The 23,076-nt window shown below is 40.3% G+C and overlaps 2 protein-coding genes across 8 annotated transcripts in view; one reads left to right on the top strand and one right to left on the bottom strand.

Annotated features, from left to right (window-relative positions):
• LOC105284167 (transient receptor potential-gamma protein) overlaps nucleotides 1–23,076 on the top strand; it is an 85,718-nt gene that overhangs the window by 14,203 nt on the left and 48,439 nt on the right. For 3 of the 5 annotated variants that reach the window (XM_026974188.1, XM_026974190.1, XM_026974189.1), the window contains exon 2: nucleotides 1,414–1,467. The exons of 1 other annotated variant lie outside the window; for it this stretch is intronic. In XM_026974188.1, coding sequence (XP_026829989.1) covers nucleotides 1,442–1,467 — 26 coding nt within the window. In that variant the 5' untranslated portion in view covers nucleotides 1,414–1,441. Of the gene's footprint in view, nucleotides 1–1,413; nucleotides 1,468–23,076 lie in introns of those variants that run through there. One more of the 5 variants, XM_026974191.1, reaches the window with a different exon arrangement.
• LOC105284165 (protein THEM6) lies at nucleotides 16,477–19,998 on the bottom strand. Of its 3 annotated transcripts, none has more exons than XM_011347485.3 (4): nucleotides 19,790–19,998; nucleotides 19,331–19,450; nucleotides 17,168–17,382; nucleotides 16,477–16,830 (listed from the first exon to the last, which is right to left on the bottom strand). In XM_011347485.3, exons 2-4 carry the CDS (start codon nucleotides 19,437–19,439, stop codon nucleotides 16,594–16,596), a joined length of 561 nt encoding a protein of 186 aa, XP_011345787.2. In that variant the 5' UTR covers nucleotides 19,440–19,450; nucleotides 19,790–19,998; the 3' UTR covers nucleotides 16,477–16,593. The 3 variants fall into 3 exon arrangements, with proteins under 3 accessions (XP_011345787.2, XP_026829993.1, XP_011345785.2); XM_026974192.1 differs by having other exon boundaries at nucleotides 19,331–19,678; nucleotides 19,790–19,997; XM_011347483.3 differs by lacking the exon at nucleotides 19,790–19,998 and having other exon boundaries at nucleotides 19,331–19,761.

Below are 23,076 nucleotides of genomic sequence, written 5' to 3'. Positions count from 1 at the left end.
CTTATCTTTTTCAGCAAAAAACAATTCCAACAACGATTTGATATCCTCATCAGCAGTAAAGGTTTTACCATTCAAGGCGTTTTGCAAAGAACGAAACGAATGGTAATCTGATGGTGCCAGGTCTGGCGAATATGGTGGATGTGGTAACACTTCCCATCCAAGCTGCAACAATTTTTCACGAGTGACCAAACTTGTACGCGGTCTAGCGTTATCATGGTGAAACACAACACCTTTGCGATTCACCAATTCTCGACGTTTCTGTTTGATGGCATCATTTCATTTATCCAGTTGACGACAGTATACGTCTGAATTAATGGTTTGATTCCTTGCAAGCAGCTCAAAATACACAGTCCCACCAGACTGACAGCATAATCTTTCTTTGGTGAATATCTGCTTTTCAAGTGCTTTCAGCAGGTTCATCACGCTTGCTCCACCATCTTTTTCGTTTGACGTTGTTGTAGACGATCCATTTTTCGTCGCCTGTTATCATACGTTTCAAAAATCGATCATTTTCCTCACGTTTCAAAAGAGAATCGCAGATGTCAATACGCTTAGTGAGATGAATTTCTTTGAGCTCATGTCGTACCCAAATATCGAGCTTACTAATGTATCCAAGTCGTTTTAAATGGTTTTCAACACTCGATTTCGATATGTTAAGATTCTCAGCAATCTCTCGTGTCGTTAAACGCCGATTCGAATCGATCAGTGCCTTTATTTTGTCATCATCAATTTCGATTGGCCTTCCTGAGCGTGGTGCATCTTTCACATTAAAATCTGCAGATCGAAATTTAGTAAACGAATTTTGACACTGCCGCAGTTTTAAAGCATCTTCGCCATATACATCAGATAACTTTTTATGAGCTTGCACAGCGTTTTTCCCTTTTCGGAAGTAATAAAACAAAATATGAGGAAAATGTTCTTTTTGATTTTCCATTTTGAAATCGACGGCAAACAAACAATTGTTAACGAAATCGTGTACTTTCTTTTTCTAAAACAAGCTTAAACCGTGAGTTGTTAACCTACATAATGAATTTGCGGTTTAGAATGAAGTTAGTTACATTTCAAGACATGTATGTCCATCTATTGGAAAAAAACGCAATTACTTTTTGGCCAACCCAATAGTTTACGGGAATCGAGTAAAATTACGAGTCGTGCCGTAATTAGTTGCAAGTTGCCAGATTACGAGAGAAAAAATGAGAGAAAAAAGGCGGGATATGTAAAAAGCGCAAAGAGCGTCCCGCGGGTTTTCAAGTTTTGCATCATTTTCACGAGACAAGTAATAGGAAACACAGTCCGTGCACGAGATGATATCTACGTCGTAATTGAGTACTTCGTGACGCGCCGTCGGTCGCATTCTCTTAATTACACAAGTGGTCTGCGCACTAATTACGGATACGACATTCTGTGTTCTAGGTGAGGCGAGGACGTGAGGGTTGATCCGATGAATGGGGCCGAGCTCAGACAAAGGTATTGTCTAGAATAATTTCGAGCGAACGGGTGAAAGAGAGAAGAAAAATAAGAAGAGGGCGGGAGGGGTCTCGATTAATTTTTCGAACATGGCATTTGAACGCGAGAGATCTCACGCGCGCGCTCTCTCGCTGCCTTCGAACAATATTCTTTTCAGAATATTCTTTCCACTCGAGATACGTGAGGCAAGCGTAATGCGTCTTTCATTCACAAGGGAATTCGCAAGAAGGCTTCGGCCTTCGCAAAATTCCGCTTCTCTCGATAGCGGAAGCAACGATCTAGAACATATATGTATCCATATATACAGGGTGTCCCGGGTTTTAACCGACAAACTGCGGGAGCATATTCTACTAGTGGAAATCAGAAAAAATTCTTATATCGAGTTTGCTTAGAAATGCTTTATTACAAAGTTATAAACCAATATTGGAAAGAAATATCAGATAAGTAACAACGGATTTTTTCACAAAAATAAAAATTATCTACGCAATGATTTAGTGACGCATTTCAAAATGTTGTCCTTGCACATCGATACAAGCTAGACATCGACGTAGTACAGAATTTGTTACGGTACGACATTCCTAAAAATTTTGTTGCATCTCAGTAACTGAATCAGTAATTCGTTGCTTTAAATCTATCTGGTACTCTCCTGTTAGGAAATCTACGTTGATACTCTCGTACGGCAGCTCGTGCATTTCCGTCACAGAATCCGTACACGAAATGAATATCAGTGTATTCCTCATTTGAAAACACTTTTGGCATTCTGATAGTAATTGCTAGTTGACACGACGATTGAAATCTAACAGCTACTGTTGTGAAAGTAACAATCATACTGAATCGTTTCAACATAGTGAACATGAATACATGTGAATACACGTAACATAAACATCTTCGACCTTCCAAATTCTACACTATGTTCCGTTGTTACTTATCTGATATTTCTTTTCAATATTGGTTTATAACTTTGTAATAAAGCATTTCTAAGCAAACTCGATATAAGAATTTTTTCTTATTTCCACTAGTAGAATATGCTCCCGCAGTTTGTCGGTTAAAACCTGGGACACCCTGTATAATATAAATTGAAAAAGGAGTGGAATTTATATAAGGGATTTCTTTTAAAAGAACCTTTAAAATTTTTGATAACTAATCCTTGTAGATATTACTTTCTAATTAGCGTTCTCAAGAATCTCGCATTTCATCTTGACGGAATTAATTGAATGCTCTTCAGAAGCATTACACGATAGACTTAATGAGCTTTGAAACGTTAGAGCATACGTCACGCGTGTATTAGGGATAAAGGGAGTGCACAATGCGAGATCCCGAATATCCTCTCGAGAATGCGTGGTGTCGCAGAACACGCGTGTTTCGCAAATTCGATCGTTTGTCCCGCAGTACTTACTCGAGCCGCGTATTCTCCGGGAGAGCTCTTGATGCATTCTAAGCTTCATGCTGCGAGCGTATTTACGTCGACTTACACGCGAAGCACCCATCCACGACGTTGTTAGATCTTCGGTTACGGTCGGTTTCCACCCTGCACTCGCTTCCGCCACGGAACGGAAGAAGCTTCATCGTTCCGCCTCGAGCAAACCCCTCGTCCATCCGCGTGCCTTCATCCCCTTGCCACATTTTCTTAAAAGCGCGGAGAGAAACGCAAGACGCGTGGGAATACTCGGGAAACTCGGCGCGTGAAATTAAGGACAAATTCGTTCGCAGGAAAACGCAGGAGCGAGAGAGAAGTCGAAGAGGAATGTAAAGAGGACTCGATCTTAATAAAGGGCAAGTTTGCAGAAAGAGACATTTCGCATCTGAAGTTGCGGGATTTCGTGGGGCAAATTGTCGAGCAAATTCGCCTCCGCTTTCCCGTTAGCATGGGGATAGAACACGATCGAGGGAAAACGATTTTATCCGTCGTGGCAACGACAAAGCGAAAAAACACCTTTCGCGCAAACATCTTTTCAGGACCACGTATTTTTGCGTGGTCGTATGGGACGGCAAAAGAACAAGGGGACGCCGAACGAAGGATTAGATTGTCGCTCTTCTTCCGTTTTGCGATTGAAAATGCGAAAACTCGCGATCGATCCCGCCTGCCCACTCGAGCACGCTTACGTCACATCTTAAGAGCACTCCTCTTCTTCACTCGTCTTCGTCTTCTTGCATTTGCTACGATCGCAGCCGAGAACGTGTCAACAAAGTCTCGTACTTTCGCCACGGAGTTTGCAATGTCTTTTCTTCCCTCGACTGCATCCACTTAGGATTCGCTTTGAGCATTGGTGCGAAAGCGAGATCTTTTTCTCGCTCTTCTCGTTTTCTCGTTGAAAAATTGAACATCGATCGTGATTGGCTCGAGTGTCGGAGGGCTTGGAAAGAAGGACCGAGTGTCGGAGGAAATAAGTGTCGCGGGTGATGCAGAATTTTTGTCATCCCGGCATCGCGCTCTCGAAAGTGCCGGACCGTTCGTAAAATTTTAACAGAGTTTTAAAAGCCGTTCGTACGCCCGTGAGCGCCACGTCTTGAAAACGGCCCTCGTGATATTCCATATACCGCGTTACGATTTGAGCCAGTTCCGCGCTTCCGACGTGGCCGGAATGGATCTGGTCGCGATGCCTCACCTCGCTCGCGTAACGCTCGCGTACGACGCCCGCAAAGGATATTTGCTCGTACGTGGAAAGGTTTCGTTATCCCCATTTGCACTCTTGAATTTGCAATTCATTCCCAATTCCTCGGTGACTACGTAACCATCGAGATGGACGAGGGATCCCCCGATATCCGAAACGTAATTCCGGTGACTATCGATCACTCGATTTTTCTGGCACGAACTCCATCCTTTTTTTAATTCGATTCTGCGTGCATTCTGTTCGCATTTTTGCTCTCCGCTGCTATATAATCGAATAATCGAGTTTCCACGTGTTTCCATTTGATCGTTGACGTCAATTTGGAATTCTAATAAGTTTTATTATACGTGCATGCACGGTAGAATATTTCATGTGCCGCTGCAGTTGCGTAATGAGGAGAATTTGTTTAAAAAAACGGGGGAAAACGAGGAAGAGATAAAAGCGAAGAAAAAATAGAAAGCAGATACATGTTCTTACCTTGAGTGCGGCGCACTCCCGGCGATCTTGAAACGTTCGGGAGACAGAGTTGAGTGCTGCGGAGATTCCAGCCGTTCTCCTTCGTTTTATGCGATTCACTTCCGCTGGATGCTGCACGCCGGTCCACGGTATTTGGTGTACCGACGTGAACCGACTCAAGACGGAGGGCCCGCCGTGTTCGTTAGCATATCTAAACACTCGTGAACTTTGCCATCTTGCATCTTGAATCTTGAAATACTGCGATGTTGAAATAAGATAATCCGTTGTTTAACAAAATTGCTGAAACTGCGATCGATTGAATAGAAAAGGTACTAGCCATTTCCTTGTGTTCCAGGTTTCCATACCCGTGGAAAGCTTCACACATGTCGCGTTAAAATATAAACAAAACTCTCTTGCGTTTACTCGCTTTAAATCATAAACGAGACGCAAGAACCCGCGCACACTAAAGTGCATGAACTTTCGTTTCTGCTCGCGATGAAGGTTTACACAGTATTAAATCTCAACACAGTATTAAATATCGCAGTCTGATCATTTTGCCGTACTAGTTTGCTTTTTATTTATATCTTTTTGTTGACATTTTCGTTTTTGTATTATTTATATCTTTCGGTATATTTTCCTTGACTCTTCTTTTAATAGCATGCAGTGGAAGGCTGCATAAACTTTTTTTCTGACTTGAACTTGCGATTGCAAACAACAATCAGTTTATAACGTGTTTAAAAACATTTGCGTTAGAAATCTCATTAATTACGTACGATCTAGCTATTTTGATAAACTTTGGTGTGTGTGAAGCTGGCGTATCATTTCGCGGAAAATCATTAATTATTGAGAGTTCTGGCTCCCTTTTTAATAGTTCTAGAGTTCCTGATAAGTTAAACACATAGTTCTGGCCATTAAAGAGAAAAAATCGCATAGTGCAAAGTGAGACGCCAACTTCACGCAGCGTCTCATTTGTCCTGAGACAGTTTCCGCCATAATTCCGGCTAGATTTTAAAAGATCTACAGTTCTACATGAGTTCTAGAAAGAGTTCTAGCGAAAACAATTTTTTTTCATCTTTTTATAATTATTAAAGCTAAAAAATGTTTAAGGGAATGACGACTGGTTAATTTCAGAGAGTTCTGTGCTTTATGAAATATTTCTCGTGTAGTTCTGACCATATTTAACCATTTTCCAAAGAGTTCTGAATACAAACATTAACAATTATTTAATAAAAAATTTTAATCGTCCGAGAAAGACGGATATACGGAGATATGGGTGAGACGCTGGTCGATTTTCGAGAGTTCTGTGAAGACTAAAATATTTCTCGTGTAGTTCTGAACGTATTTAAGCGTATTCCAAAGAGTTTTGACTGCAAACATTATTCATTAGTTAATAAAAAATTTTTATTGTCTGAGAAAGACGGATATACGGAGATATGGGCGAGACGCTGGTCGATTTTCGAGAGTTCTGTGAAGACTAAAATATTTCTCGTGTAGTTCTGAACGTAGTTAACAATATTCCAAAGAGTTCCGACCGCAAACATTAACAATTATTTAATAAAACATTTTTATCGTACTAGAAAGACGTATCTAAGGAGATATATGTGAGATGCTGGTCGATTTTCGAAAGTTCTGCTTATTCTAAAACAGTTCTCGTATAGTTCCGGACATGTACAATGCCTTTCCAAAGAGTTCTGATAGGAACAACGATTAGAAAATTTTTTTAAAAATTATTTCGCCCAAAGAGTGGACGTTTTCGACTTTACCAGTGAGACGCTGGTTGATTTTCGAGAGTTCTGCTTATTCTAAAACAGTTCTCGTATAGTTCCGGACATGTACAATGCCTTTCCAAAGAGTTCTGATAGGAACAACGATTAGAAAATTTTTTAAAAAATTATTTCGCCCAAAGAGTGGACGTTTTCGACTTTACCAGTGAGACGCTGGTTGATTTTCGAAAGTTCTGCTTATTCTAAAACAGTTCTCGTATAGTTCGGGACATGTGCAATGCCTTTCCAAAGAGTTCTGATAGGAACAACGATTAGAAAATTTTTTTAAAAATTATTTCGCCCAAAGAGTGGACGTTTTCGACTTTACCAGTGAGACGCTGGTTGATTTTCGAGAGTTCTGCTTATTCTAAAACAGTTCTCGTATAGTTCCGGACATGTACAATGCCTTTCCAAAGAGTTCTGATAGGAACAACGATTAGAAAATTTTTTAAAAAATTATTTCGCCCAAAGAGTGGACGTTTTCGACTTTACCAGTGAGACGCTGGTTGATTTTCGAAAGTTCTGCTTATTCTAAAACAGTTCTCGTATAGTTCGGGACATGTGCAATGCCTTTCCAAAGAGTTCTGATAGGAACAACGATTAGAAAATTTTTTTAAAAATTATTTCGCCCAAAGAGTGGACGTTTTCGACTTTACCAGTGAGACGCTGGCCGAAATGTCGGAGTTCTGCCTTTCCTAAAATACTTTTATAGTTCCGCACGTACTTATGATTTTCCTACAGAGTGCTATGTATGAGAGGTGCATAGAACTCTTTAGGAAATTCATAAGTACCTTCAGAACTATACGAAAAATATTTTAGGAAAGCCAGAACTCCGACAGTTCGACCAGCGTCTCACCCTTTTCTGTCTTAAAATGCACTTTTCGAGCAGTTTTAATTTTTTAAAACATTGTACAATGTCGCTGGCGCATAGCACTCTGTAGGAAAATCATAAGTACGTGCGGAACTATACGAAAAGTATTTTAGGAAAGCCAGAACTCTGACATTTCGGCCAGCGTCTCACATTTTCTGTCTGAAAGTTCACTTTTCGAGCAGTTTAAATTTTTTATAAAATTGTGCAATGTCGCTGGTGCATAGCACTCTTTAGGAAATTCATAATTATGTGGGAAACTATACGAAAAGTATTTTAGGAAAGCCAGAACTCCGACATTTCGGCCAGCGTCTCACTGGTAAAGTCGAAAACGTCCATTCTTCGGGTGAAATAATTTTTAAAAAAATTTTCTTATCGTTGTTCCTGTCAGAACTCTTTGGAAAAGCATTGCACATGTCCGGAACTATACGAGAACTGTTTTAGAATAAGCAGAACTCTCGAAAATCAACCAGCGTCTCACTGGTAAAGTCGAAAACTTCCACTCTTTGGGCGAAATAATTTTTAAAAAAATTTTCTACTCGTTGTTTCTATCAGAACTCTTTGGAAAGGCATTGTACATGTCACGAACTATACGAGAACTGTTTTAGAATAAGCAGAACTCTCGAAAATCGATCAGCGTCTCACTGGTAAAGTCGAAAACGTCCACTCTTCGGGCGAAATAATTTTTAAAAAAATTTTCTAATCGTTGTTCCTATCAGAACTATTTGGAAAGGCATTGCACATGTCCCGAATTATACGAGAACTGTTTTAGAATAAGCAGAACTCTCGAAAATCAATCAGCGTCTCACCCATATCTCCGTATATCCGTCTTTCTCGGACGATTAAAATTTTTTATTAAATAATTGTTAATGTTTGTATTCAGAACTCTTTGAAAAATGGTTAAATATGGTCAGAACTACACGAGAAATATTTCATAAAGCACAGAACTCTCTGAAATTAACCAGTCGTCATTCCCTTAAATATTTTTTAGCTTTAATAATTATAAAAAGATGAAAAAAAATTGTTTTCGCTAGAACTCTTTCTAGAACTCATGTAGAACTGTAGATCTTTTAAAATCTAGCCGGAATTATGGCGGAAACTGTCTCAGGACAAAGTGAGACGCTGCGTGAAGTTGGCGTCTCACTTTGCACTATGCGATTTTTTCACTTTAATGGCCAGAACTATGTGTTTAACTTATCAGGAACTCTAGAACTATTAAAAAGGGAGCCAGAACTTTCAATAATTAATAATTTTCCGCGAAATGATACGCCAGCTACACACACACTAAACTTTGCTATGATATTTATTGTATTAACTTATATCGGCAAAGGAATCATGCGGCTCATATGAAGCAATGTTAAAGTACATGCACTAGTCGATCGCGATTATCATTTCTTTCTTAATTTTTAAATCTAAATCGCAAGATTTTTCACCTATCATTAACTAATTATTCCTACATATACGAAAGCATACGTCAATGAAAATGATCGAGTACAAGCATTAATCAAGTTCACACATGAACACTCTCAAGTTAATAAAAAGGCAACGTGGAGTTCTCGAAGGACGGGCGGCCGGAAAAAGACCCGAGTCTGGTGCCGTCCTGGTATTTGTTTTTGCAGCGCGGGCTGATTCAGCGTTTCAAGTGCGATTTTCGCGTTTCGAAATCGTCGATTTATTCGCGGCAATCTCTTTCGCGAAAGGGAAAGCACTGGATTCTCCCGAAGAGCTCCCTCGAGGCCGCCGCGATGGGAGCGTGGGAGCGCGCGAGTTTGCACTTCCTTCCGAGTTTTCGTTCTCCCGTGCGCGGCTTTTATTTAGCGCGCATCTCGCCGTTACGTCTGAAACGATGCTTGCGAACGTCGATAGCAGCTTTCGGGGAAGTTTGCTATTGGCATGCCGAGAGGAAAGGCCGCGATGCGCCGATATTTCGCGCGCGGTTACTCTTTTATCGCCGCTCGCGGCCATTTTCCGCGCGGCGACATCGGGCGGTGAGCTTTTCTTAAGTTTACCCCGCCGTGGGAATCGCGGCGGGATGCCGACGACTTATTTCGCTGATGGAATTGCTCTTCCGCGCCGGCGATGATCGAATTCGCCGCTCCACTGGGAACTGAACGTATCGGCGGCAGAAGATATGAAAATTATTGAAAAGAGAAGTGCTTGTCTCCCTTTGGGGATCAACTCGAAAGACTGAAGGTTGCATACTTGCGCGTGTGTATCATGTAGATGTTATTACATTTTTATATGTACCTATTCTTCTAGATAAAATAGTTTTTGCATTTTCTCATCAGCGAGTGTCTAATAAAAATATCTCAACAATGCTTCTCACATTGTTCAAGCTCTTTACGTATTTCTTGATTACCATATTAGGTAAACGATGAATATTCCGATAATGCGCTTGTAGATGAAGCAATATTGCTGTACTAGCGAGCACGCACACACGCAATCTCGCAAGATGCTGCCGTCTTAACAAATTGTAATCCGCACAATCCCCCATAGCGTAGCATGAATATTAAACATCGGAGGCAAGATTGTACGACACACAAGCTCTCGCGAAAGTCACAGCTGCACTTGCGAATGGTTGCGGAACTTTCTCAGAAAGAGTTTTGCGGAAGGCTTCCATGGGTGCGACGAAGAATTTCTCTTGTGAACCTGAAAGTTAACTTTACTAGCTCCTTTTACCTCGGTTTCATAAATCGGTTGGGGGGAACGTAAACTTCAAACACGAGCCGCGCAATATTCGCAATATATTCGCGTACTTTTGGCGCCGACCGTTTCGCGAAAGCTTTTATATGTGGGAGCTCGAGAAATGAAATAAAGCTTTGCCTGGAAAGACCGTTCTCCATTTTGAAGCTGGAAGCAATTTTACGCGGTTAAAAGCAATTTTTCGACGACGGATTATGTGTAACATTGCATTAACGTGTCAATTATAACATTAAGAGATTATTTTTTAATTCTTACGCTTAACTCTTACACGTTTTGCAAGACGAAAGTAGCGCTCTCTACTAAAATTACATACTTACTATGAAAATATAATATTTCTTTTTCCGCGGTAACGAATTAAACAAATTATATAACATTAAAAACTGAATTATTCCCTTTTCTTTTCCGCGGTAGCGAATTAAACAAATTATATAACATTAAAAACTGAATTATTCCCTTTTCTCTCTTAAACGTGCTGAAACGCGAAGGTCGCTGAATACATACGGAATATATACGGGAGAATCGCAATTACTCAAAATTATTCATATCTTCTCCCTGAAGCATATTATACTTTTGACGTAAAAGCGAGCGAAATGGCAAGCGACAGCGACGACGACGAGTGCGTAACGTACGAATCCAGAATTTTCAGCATTCTTGAACAATTTCCGACGCCTGCGGGGAACCGTCATTAATCCGATTTTTCCGGCGATCCGATTAAAACAACTGGTATCGACGTCCCGCGATGATGCGATTTGCGCGAGATACGCGCTCGTAAAACTCGTTGTTCCAAACAAACGCATCCGGATGACGCGTTAAATCGCCGGCAATTACTACGCCTCCTCTGACATGCGCTGACGTTTTTCGCAATTTTGTCGTGTTAACGTGAACCAAAAATCATTCACAGGTGCGAACGCCGAGGAATGAAGGATTGCTGCGCTGAGAAGCGCGATGATTGTCACGCGAGCAATTTCCGCGCGTAATCGCGCAGCAGAATCGCGTAAAATAAAAATCGTGCAGTCGCGTAAATTATCGCCGCGATGAAAACGTTCCAGCGATCAGTCGAGTAATCCGCCGTTCGCGAAACCACTTGCGAAACCCACTTTCTTCTCCCGTATCTCGTGTATAGAACGGCGCACAGTGGTCAAAACGACTGAAAACGTGGCCAAAATCCATTAAAAAAAAAATTGTTTTTATCGTCATTACATTATTGTTTGTTAGTTCTAAGTCCGTACTAAATTTCTCTAACGTTCTAGTTCAAACAAATTTCATTTATGAGAGCTATAAATGTATAAAGTTCATTATCGTAAGTCTAATATGATTTTGGCCATAATCGGTGTCACAATTGTGATTTCATTCACGAAGTTATCACGTACCGGGTTATTAAATCTCTTCGTCCTTGTTTTATTGTATCCTTTGTGCTTCTGATAACGCTGTTATTTATTCAATTTTCACTACAGTTAATAGAAATAAAATAAGATAGTGCTGTTGTGATGTAACACTAATGAAATATTGCGATTCAAAGTCCCCGTCGTGAGTCGGCGCGATAAATCAAACAGAATTTAAAATTTAATTATATATCAAAAGAAATAAGAAAAAGTTTATCTGCGCCAAACTGCGCCGAAGTTTTTTCTCAAAATGCTTCCCTGAAGACATATTTCAGTGCAACTTTTAAAATGGGACACCCTGTATATATAATTAATATTATATTAATTACATTGCATCAGAATTATGGGAAAATCACTAAATTGCAGTTATATATATGATTTAGAATAATTTGAGTATGTACAGAATTTCGACCAGGTTTTTGGTAATCTTGACCACTGTGCGGCGATCGGGATCAGAGAGCATTGAGCGCAATGCTGGATGCTGCGCAACGTAAGCCGCTGAAAGAGCAGCACGGCACTCGCACTCGCCACATGTTTGCCGTGTATTATACAACTGACATCGATATTTTGATAGCCAGCTTACTGCTAATTCGCCCACCACGAAAATCCACCAGCTCGCGGCTGCACATATATAAATAGTCGAAGCGTTTCGTCTTTTCTCTCTCTGGTAACGTTCGGCTGCGCGCGCGTTGAGTTGTGTCAATATGGTCCATCGTAAACCTCTTATTTCAGTTTTCATCGCGGCACACGTACCGCCAAATTTTACGGCCGGCCGTAAAATTGGATCCGGTAATCCGACGTCGCAGCCGATACATTTTTCTCTCCGCACAGCGACGAGTTCGATCAATCCGCATTGCGTTGCCCGCTCCACATGCCCATCAAAAGTAGGACTCTGAGAGAAAAATATATAAATGCGGTAATTTCAGGGTAATTTCAGGTAATTAAATAAGAAATTATTGAACGTTCAATGTGGCCGAGATGATTGCAGAATAACTTAATTAAAGCGCGGTGACATTTCGCTGTTTCTTGTTACCTTCAGATTACTGCAGTCGCGGAGCGGTTAATAGAATGTCTCCTTGCTTGGAAATAAATAGCGCACGTGTCCTCGGCTTGTTTATGTCTCTCTTGCTCCTTTCCCAAATTCAATTCCGTAAATGTCTCGATGCAGATCGATGCGATTGTTCATTCGTCAGCGTCGACTGTCGCGTTGACGATAATTCATGAGTAGGCGCCAGTGCAAGAGAGTAATCACATGGTCGGCCTAACGGGATGACGAAACACAGTTTGCGTTGAATTTGTTAAAACTGATCGCAATATCTGTAATTATTAGTAAGTCATGCCTCATTAGTAAATGTAGCGATTTCGTTATCAGATAATGCACGAATCAAATAGCGAAGTTTACGAAATTAACGAAATGGATCACCGCTTGATTATTTGCAAGAGCGGGCGTGAACAATGTTGAACAAATCCATTCGGGAATGTGGAACATGAGGGATCAGAGGAAACATGAGGGAAATGCAAAATTAAGGGTGGCATAGATTATCGTGGAAATAAAGGGAGCATGCATACATTATCGTGGTACATGGTGGTGCGAATCAACGACGATGACGACGATGGGGACGAAAAACACCGATAAAATGTGAGAAGATTTGGCGTTCGCGGGCGTACAAAAGCTGCCCTCCGTTTCCGCCTGCAGACGCCTTTTCGTTTCTACCGCGTGCGCGAGGCGCTTTAATTCCAATTATATGCAAATTCGACCGCAACCACTCGCGAGCGTTTAATTATAGATTGTTCCCGCCGTGCCGGACTTTACGAGCGGCCCTTTCGCGAGAAATCGCTCGACGTGCGTACAAATACCTTATTTCACGCTCAATTGCGTTCCTTTACGCTCGAGCGCCGCGGCGGGGTGACAAAATCCCGAGGATACGGTGTTATCGTTCGCCGATAGCGATTACCAGACGACAATATAATCATTTGTCAAGAGAACGAGAAAACGAAATGTCTAAAGCGGATATTCTTTCACAAAAGCTGTACAATACTTTTATACGACTACAATCGCACGATTGCAGCCTTAACATTCGTTTTGGTACACGCAAGATTCAACATCTTTCGATTGTCACAGCGAAACGACGTAGATTTCTCATCTAACGAGAACACGAAGACAAAGCAGAAAGTCGTATAAAAGTATTGAAGAAAATGAAGAGATCCAAACGCAGAGTGTATTTTACGGATGGCGATTCTCGGAGTCTCGTGACTCCTATCGCGCGTATAAATTGCCACGATAAAAAGTTACGTTCCACGATTAGAGTTCGTAGAGGAACCGGGGACGCGCAACGCGAATCCTATCACGATAATTTACGTTCACTTGGCTTGGGAAATCAATGCCACGCCGATTCGCGCAGTAAAGTCCATTTTATCGCGGAACGGATTGCGCGTCCTTATACATCATCCTCGCTATCGAGCGCGGCAGTCGCAGTCGTCGCTCGCTTGCAACGATGGAATCTCTTCGATCAACCGAGTGCATTCCAGCATTCGAGATTTTTCATCGTTTTGCGCAAACGGCAAATCTCCAACGCGACAATGCGGAAAAGTATTTGGACAGCTGTCGTCGTCGCGAGCCGAAAGGTCGACAGGAAGCGCAGCTGCTTTCCGGAACATCCCCCGTGTTTGTCGTTCGCCACGAAGCTCAGCTGAAAGTCCTCTCCTCGCGCAAACAGGACCATTAATTTTCAGACCGGAAATTGGTCGATAATATGCTAGTATCGCGCGGCGGGACGCGACGAGAGAACTTTCATTTTCCGTTCGCGTAGCCGCATAATCGCATGGTCTTCGACAATCGTCGAGGGTGCAATCGGGTCGCCACCGGAACGAGCACAGCGAAACTGCCGGACATTGCTGCTGCTGTTGCAGCTGCTCTCGTTGTTGCTGGCAAATATCACCGCGACGATACGACGCTGTTTGTTCCCGTTTTCTCCCTGCCGTGCCGAATCGGTCGTTTCGGTAATGCGTGATTTATAGCAGCGGATATGGGGTGCACATGGCGTTCCCTCGTGCGATGGCCACGTCCCGCCGTCGTATTGTTGCGACGACAACTCGTTCTTGCAGCCAGAAAGCTCCCGTCGCACCGCTTTCGGTCTTCTCTATCAACGACGATGCAGCCCCATCGTGCGCCCTCGCAAATGTGACTCGAGAAGAATTCACCTTTTCGCTGCTGCGCGTTTCTTTATCCGGATTTTCCACGGATTTTCCCCACGGTTGCCTCCGCACGTCTGGATTCGGAACGACTGTGCTGAGAGAGAATTATAAAGTTATTTCTAATCATATAATATAATAGAATTACATAAAAATGGATTTTATTAGGAGGTAGAATTAGTATTTGGAATTAGTCATATTCACTTACCTATGGTGATTTACGGAGGTGACGACGCTTCGGGATCGAATAGCTTTATTTTCGGTTCCCCGCCTTCCGGTTCTTCTTCACTTTCTTCGCTGATCTTGCTCAAAAATTTCATTTCGAGACGTTTTCTTTTCGAGGAGATCGATGATCCCCTATTGGAGTTGCTTTGCAGCGCCGGTTATGGGGTTTCTTCCTCAAGAGACGCGGATATTTCACGATCCAATTGTTTGAGCTCCCGTAAAGATTACCTTTACACAAGGCAATGAATAACCAACGAGACTGAAAGAAAAAAAACGACGACTGATGCAAGAATAACGATGCACTCGTTATGCGCGACATTTTGCCTGGGACTGCAATTTCCCCACAGTTTCGTTTAACTTCCGCGGACAATCTCGTCCGTCCATCCACCCTCGCAGACGTCAGGAACATCCTGCCATCATTCTGCATGCGGTTTTTCATTTGTGCAGCTCCGCCCGGGGGCCGTTCGTTTCCGGACGATCATTAATTCCTGCAGTGGTTGTTCCGCAATCACCATTCGTCGTGCGAACCTTGTTTGCATGATTACATGAGGAAATGTTTGTCCTTTCATTCGGGCACTTGTTATTGCTCGTTTACCTGGAACATATCGATATTCGAAAACATACATCCCTCGTTGACTAAATGTTACGGAGTAATTCGAGTGGAAGTCATGTCGCGTGGCGTTCTCATTTATCTTCTAGAAATTTGCGTTGCTGTTATGGTGTTGAATCCACCTTGTTTCCTTTGCGGAAAGAGTGGGACTATTTCTCCCTTCTCGTGGAGCACCAACACGTCGCACTTATTTCGCCACAACTATTCGTTTACGTTACATTTGCGCCAACGTGATCATCAATCGTCGTTTCGGAACGAGAGTGAGAGAAAGCCTTCTGTTATTCACTCGGCGGGAAGAAATCAGCGCTCTGAAAGGTGGAGAAGATAATTAAATTCATTTCGTGCTTACGCGCGTGATCGCCCTTCGAACCCGCGCGCTTCTCGCAATATAAATATAATATAATAGAATAATAAAACGAAAGTCAGATATCAAAGAAACAAAGTGTAATCATAAAATAAATAAATTCTCACTTCAAACGGCAGCGATATGGAGATTCAAGCGTAAACGATGCGATCGCGGATCAAGGTTCGTAAAGAAGAGTCGCTCTTTTCCAATTCGGTGATATCCCTTCGGTATCCGCGCTAAGGCTCGTAAAATTTTCTCTATTTCCGAGCGGATCTCGACGTTGTCCCGTTCCAAGGGAAATGCGAGGGAGAAACGAGGGAACGGGATATGACGGAGGATGCTTGCGATATTCGTTAGCTGCTGGCACACGTCATGCGGCATGTCGCACCAGCAAATTCGCGGGAAATCTCGGCAAAACGACCGACAGCTGCGACGAATATCCCGCGGTCGCGCTTCCGTTCGTCATACTCGCTCGCGCCTCTTTGCGCTGCATCTTGAAACTTTTTCCACTGTAAATGTGTCGCTATCGTCATCCTGTCGTCATTTACATGTGTGTCATGTATGTATATGCTCGCGAGTCGGTACCGATCGAGAATTTGTTATAAAAGATGCAGCTATTTTTTGTTGAAGGAGTTTTCGACGAAATGCGATTTTACAGCGGCAAGCTGTTACGTACAATCCTGAATTAATTAAATTTTATTATTTTATCGATGCGCGCTTGTACATGAAACTTCGTATCTCATGAAAGTTTCTTAAGATTATTAATGTTGTTTAAGGACACATGTCTCAAGCCAGGAGCGAAGTGGGAAACTAGAAAAGTATATGTTACATCTATTTAAAAACAAAATTAAGAAATAATAATAATAAAATTTAATTATAATACATAATTAAAATTAATATACATTAGACAGAGATAATGGTGGTACAAATGTATTGAACGTATATACATATTTTGTACAAATAATCAATTTTTCAGTTTTGTTTCCTTAAATTTTGAGATGATTCTTTTATAGCCTCTAGCCAAAATTGCAACTCTTTCGTAGGCTTCGGTTTTTGTATATCCGATTCGCATGTGGAGAGTATATCTTGTACTGAGATTTTTGAGTTGACTAGAGTTTGTCTAGTTATTACGGTAGTATAAACAAAGTCGTCTTTGAGACCAATAAATTGTTGTTCCATGTAAAAATTCCTGTCGTCCCAGTAAATGAGCTGTAAAAATGAAGAATGGATTTAAGTTATCGATTACTTTTGTATTTATCTAGAAAAGATACGAAACGCAATTGAAAGAGAAACGTTTCATTTAAAACGATTTATTTTCCTTGAAAGTCAAAATTGCATTTACTTATAACATATTTAATTGATTTACAACATTAAACTGTAATCCGACTTCTTTAATATTTTCATAGATGAAATTTTCAATAAGAAAGGAAAACAGATTTTTGAGGTGCGAAATTTTGACTGCGTCTTTTCAACGTTAAATGATTTAATTAAAAATGAAAAATACTAAACATAAAAGAGAACGTAAAAGAGATTGATTGTGAATTACCTTCGTGGTGATCTTATATGGCATAAATATAAGAATCGATCGACGATGTCGTACGAGGGATGCAGTTTGAAAAGCGGCACTACTTCTTTTGAACATATGTCGATGAAGTCCTGTCTTGTTGTAATAATAAAAACGTCCAAAATCTAGCTCGCGTAGATATCTCGCATTATTCATGTGTGTGAGAACTATATCTATGTCCCGAGTAGTACAGATGCCTGAAACAAGGAAAAGAGAAATCTGTGTTTAATACTATCACTTATTATAAAAACATACAAACACGATGTGCCATTTCATTATTATGCACATCAACATAATTAATAGTTTTAATAATAGAGGAAAGTCCCCGATTATGCCTTACATTTCCTTACATTCGGCAAAATCGAGATACCATATCGATTTTGCCGAATGTAAGGAAATCTATAAGCAGAATTTAAAAATTTAATACGTTATCTTGAAGAGAATTTAATAAGCTTTAGGTTGGTGAAATGAAAAATCTAATTTAAATATTATTCTTTCTGAAAATTAAAAAAATTTGAAAAAAGAGTTTTACTCAGGATCGAGAAAGTGTGCTCCTAATATAAGATACCTTGAGAAATCGGTGTTAAAAGTGCAAAATACATCAGTATTGCAAGTAAAAAACTGTATTAGATAGTTTTATAAAAATACTGCTGCCACAGCCTTCGCCAAATCTTCACGATTCCACTGTTGACGCTTCCTCGTTTCTCTAACCTCCATAGTCAGATTATATAAAAATTAAATACACAAAAATTCGTAATATAAATTCGTATTAACTTTTCTTTAACCTTAAGTAGTATTTTCTTTCTTTTTATTACACTACATAATCTTCATATTCGAGCAATAATTATCTCATATTAAGAGTACCCTGAATATCTCATTATACGAGCCACACGCCTAGCGGTTCCGCGATCATGAAATCTATCCTCTACAATTAAGCAATTCAACAAATTGCGTATTTTCCTGTTACTACGATTCTACTCTATCATTGCATACTGAATTTATTGCCAACCATTTCTTTATTATATAATAAACAAGGTTTAAAGACTAACCTCAAGTTCCTTTGACATGTTCACAATTTCACAAACCTTTTCTTGCAAAGGCTAAACGCAATAACGAACAATAAATTTTTCACTAAATACATTTTACACCAAGAGTAATAAATTCATGGTGGAACTAACAGATGGTGCTCAATAGTTTAACAGAAACCCCATTATCTCATATTAGGAATATATCTCATAATAGGGGATTCTCCTCTACTCATGCCGTGACTGACATAAGATGTTTATTCAGCATATGAAAGGTGTTTATTGAATATGAAATAAGCTGACGTAGTCACGAATGCGATATCAGATTGTGTTAGTAATGCACGTTGCAGTGAATCTTGTTTTTATTACAAATTTTCTTCTTCTTGATGCATTATAAATGTGGAGACAAATGTATGCAATTATAATATAAATTTCTTATTATCCATATAATTATAATAACATAATTAAATCAAGTCATTATTGATTCAAAATAGATTGATAAACGAAGAAAGTTGACATTAAAAATGTAAAGTTCGACACATAGCTTGCTCTTATTTCAACATGTATTATTATTTTATACCGCGATACATTCAATTTGTAACATGTGTATGTTTGCATATTCAGCAGAACGTGTAGTACTGTATTTGGAATTCCTTTATACAACCATGCCACTGTGTTGAGTGAAAATATAGCTGCGGAAATGTGAATGTGTTCTCTCTCTCTATAGTCTATGTTATTCATTCATTTATTTGTTAATCCACACCTTCGAAATTTGACACTAACGGCACATAGATAAAATTATTACATAAAATGACAGAGTTAACAAAACAGTTTCAATAATCGAACGCTCGCGTCTGAAAACTGTAAAATTCTATACGCAATATTGTCGTAGAAGTAAAAAACAAATTCATAAATCTCTACATGTCTATCCTTATGTCTCGTTTTTCAAATAAATGAGATTGAGACCTTATGTTGTTGGAAACCGTCGAAGCTGGATTTTCACCAATAAAACGAGATATTAAAACACCTATATAACACGTCAACCACACTCCCGCTTCAACATTGACAGAATCCATTTAAAGAGCTCCATTTTTTACACTCGCGCAACACGAAAATTTACCGTAAATCGTAGTCGTGTCCAAGATCTTCTTCTTATTTCTGAAGAAAATGACCCAGGCATAGAGGAAGCCAAGTCTCAGGAAATAGTTCACGTCGAGTAGAACGTACATGATGCCAATCACTATGCCGTAGAAATATAAGGGAAACATGAGAATAATTTTGTACACTTTGCTCTTACTTGACTTGTATCGCCGTGGAACACGCCGTATCACTATGGACTGAAGATTAATCGCGAATAACATGATACGTTCGTGATCTTCTGTAAAAGTCGTTTCCGTAAGCTAACCACAGCGTACCTCAGGTGGCGCAGTTTGAGAGGTTTCATTAATGTTTTTCAGTTTCGTCTATCCTATTTATATTTATAAGTTACTTATGCGCGACATAGATCGTAAATCAATTTAATTATCATATCTTCTTGTTCAGTACTGTAGATATGATATAAATAAGTTTTTCGACATACCTGCGATTTCTTGAGGTCAATCTGCTGTAAGTCGTTAGGTTTTCTATATCTTGTTCCAAAGGAAAAGGATGCAGAATAGACTTCGCAGATTTAGTTATCTCGGTCAGTTATCGACGGAGCTTTAATTAAACAAAAGATGATGGCTATACAAATTGGCTTGGATCACGAGCTAACTGCTCAGTTCGGACTATCGTTGCCGACTGACTACTCACTGCTCCGACTTTATTTGCCTGGCTACACGTCACCAGTTTTTAGGATGTTTCCTTTATACAGGGTGTCCCGGGTTTTAACCGACAAACTGCGGGAGCATATTCTACTAGTGGAAATAAGAAAAAATTCTTATATCGAGTTTGCTTAGAAATGCTTTATTACAAAGTTATAAACCAATATTGAAAAGGAATATGAGATAAGTAACAACGGAACATAGTGTAGAATTTGGAAGGTCGAAGATGTTTATGTTACGTGTATTCACATGTATTCATGTTCACTATGTTGAAACGATTCAGTATGATTGTTACTTTCACAACAGTAGCTGTTAGATTTCAATCGTCGTGTGAACTAGCAATTACTATCAGAATGCCAAAAGTGTTTTCAAATGAGGAATACACTGATATTCATTTCGTGTACGGATTCTGTGACGGAAATGCACGAGCTGCCGTACGAGAGTATCAACGTAGATTTCCTAACAGGAGAGTACCAGATAGATTTAAAGCAACGAATTACTAATTCAGTTACTGAGATGCAACAAAATTTTCAGGAATGTCGTACCGTAACAAATTCTGTACTACGTCGATGTCTAGCTTGTATCGATGTGCAAGGACAACATTTTGAAATGCGTCGCTAAATCATTGCGTAGATAATTTTTATTTTTGTGAAAAAATCCGTTGTTACTTATCTGATATTTCTTTCCAATATTGGTTTATAACTTTGTAATAAAGCATTTCTAAGCAAACTCGATATAAGAATTTTTTCTTATTTCCACTAGTAGAATATGCTCCCGCAGTTTGTCGGTTAAAACCCGGGACACCCTGTATTTGCCGGATTCAAACACTATTATTACCTTCGAGATAGCTACGAAACCTATATCTTACACTGCAGTCTCAAGTCTACGTATGTACGTTCGTACGCAGAATATCAAAGTGCCGTCTTGTCTTATCTTTGAAAATTACCGTGGGTCGTGGAAAATCAGACGCATCGCACGGAAAACGGAGCTCTCAATTATCCATGGCGGTCCATCAATTCCCAGCAGTCTTACGCCGCTATCAGCACTTCTCACCGGAATCGACAGCCTGATAACAAACGATGTAGGGAACGTAAAAAAATAAAACGTCGGGAAAGCACGAGATACGATGGAGGATCCGATCCTCCCGCGCTCTTAATGCGCACCATCATTTATCCTGACCGAAGTCTTGTTTCACGCGAAGGAGCATACAAAAAACAGTATATCCTATAAATGTTACGTGCAGGTATTATACCTGCGCCCACTTATTCACACACTGAACGTCATCTGTATGAATAAGAAAGAAATTAATTCCATAACAATGGAATTTCGCTGGATGAAAACATGTTATGTTATTCGTTGCTTGATTATCAGGTATTAAACAATATTGTGTCAGAAACAAACGTCAGCAAGGACCATATTCGTAAAAAGCAAACTTAACAGATAAAGGACCTGTTCGAATAATCCTTGAGCTAATATGTTAATCGTATGTTAATCAGCTTAAGGATTATTCGAACAGATCCTTTATAGTAACAATTATCCTGGAAAAAACTAATTAATACGTCGACTCGCACAATAATCAAGGTCATAATATAATAGAGGTCTATTTTTGTACTCACGCGATTGTGACAATTAAATCCATAATGCAAATCCAGTGCATGTGACGAACGGAAGCTATTAATAGCAGTTCTCGGATTCTGCTTGCGCGGTCTGTTGTCGCGATTAATCGGCGTGGAACGGGTTCTCGTGAGATTTAATCGGGACCCCCATTCAATCGCCATAACGATGAACCAAATGTCACCCGGCATTCCCTGAGCCCTTGCTCCGCCCTTCCGTTATACGTTTATCGTTACACGCAAACTAGTACCTGGCGCCTACGAGAAAACGTAGGAAATCGAATTCTGCACCGTTCGCTCGTTTATCTGTCATTCGCGCACGTTCTTCGCCGGCATTATCGATGAGTTTTCCTCGAAGCGCCGGGATCTGACGGATAAGGAACGATAAGGCGAAACCGGTCTATAGAATGTCCTGGCAGGAGAACAATTTCGCTTGCAATCATCGATGGGGGATGTAGTAGATGTTACGTCGTAGTAACGTGTCGAAGTATTCTTCTTTTCGGGTCAATGTATTTAATTTAAACAATTTACCCTGGGACGGAGTGTGCAGGTTGCAGCAAGATGTCTGTTAAATTATGACTCTGGAACGGGTGGAAGTATAGGATACGAATTCGGTATCGTGATTTCTTTTCCGTCTAAACCGAGCAACTCCCGAAACCGGTAAACTACGCGTCGCGGATCACCCTTACGAATTGTGCGGAAGTCGGGATATTTATCTCAATGGTTAGTTCCCAGAGAGAATAAGGGTTTTCTTTGATTAACGCCTTGTTAATGTCGAATTCTGCTAATTTTTGATAAAAAGGAAACGGATCTTGGTTATTAGAGAGAGCGAGGCGAATCTGGTAACGGAGCTTCCTTTCCTGAATTCTACGCCCCTTCTTGGTCGGCATAGATATGATTCTAATTTATTTAATTAAGGTACCACGGGTTGCTGAAAGATTATTGTCGCAAGGTAGAGCCACAATCTTCGGTAGCGCCAACTCGAACGACTAGGGCCACGCTCTTCGGCAGCGCCAGTCGAAAATCCTTCAGTAACTTAAGGAAGGAAAACAATGCGAACGAGAGATCTTTTAAAAGATAGAGAGGAAGCTTCGCTAGAGATTTCTCCGTTATTTCGTATTAAACTTTTATTAATATGATGATAATCTTTGGAAACATGGAAGAATATTAATTGATAATATAATTTCTACCTTGATCCTATGGGTGTGAGTGGCCGCAGTCTCTCTTACAGATCGCTTGCTGGGTTGCGCTTGGTTTATACAGGGTGTCCCGGGTTTTAACCGACAAACTGCGGGAGCATATTCTACTAGTGGAAATAAGAAAAAATTCTTATATCGAGTTTGCTTAGAAATGCTTTATTACAAAGTTATAAACCAATATTGAAAAGGAATATGAGATAAGTAACAACGGAACACAGTGTAGAATTTGGAAGGTCGAAGATGTTTATGTTA

The sequence above is a fragment of the Ooceraea biroi genome, chromosome 12 (genome assembly GCF_003672135.1).
Source record: "Ooceraea biroi isolate clonal line C1 chromosome 12, Obir_v5.4, whole genome shotgun sequence".
In the NCBI taxonomy this organism is placed as follows: domain Eukaryota; kingdom Metazoa; phylum Arthropoda; class Insecta; order Hymenoptera; family Formicidae; genus Ooceraea; species Ooceraea biroi.
Note: the sequence above shows the minus strand (reverse complement) of the source record. Positions and strands in the feature narration are given on the sequence as shown.

Excerpts from the sequence above, each read along its gene's own strand:
- LOC105284165 (XM_026974192.1), bottom strand. The coding sequence starts at position 19,571 with ATGTTATTCGCGATTAATCTTCAGTCCATAGTGATACGGCGTGTTCCA. Across the intron at positions 17,383-19,330 it reads GGACACGACTACGATTTACG|GCATCTGTACTACTCGGGAC; the intron begins GTAAATTTTCGT and ends TCCTTGTTTCAG. Across the intron at positions 16,831-17,167 it reads CATATAAGATCACCACGAAG|CTCATTTACTGGGACGACAG; the intron begins GTAATTCACAAT and ends TCATTTTTACAG.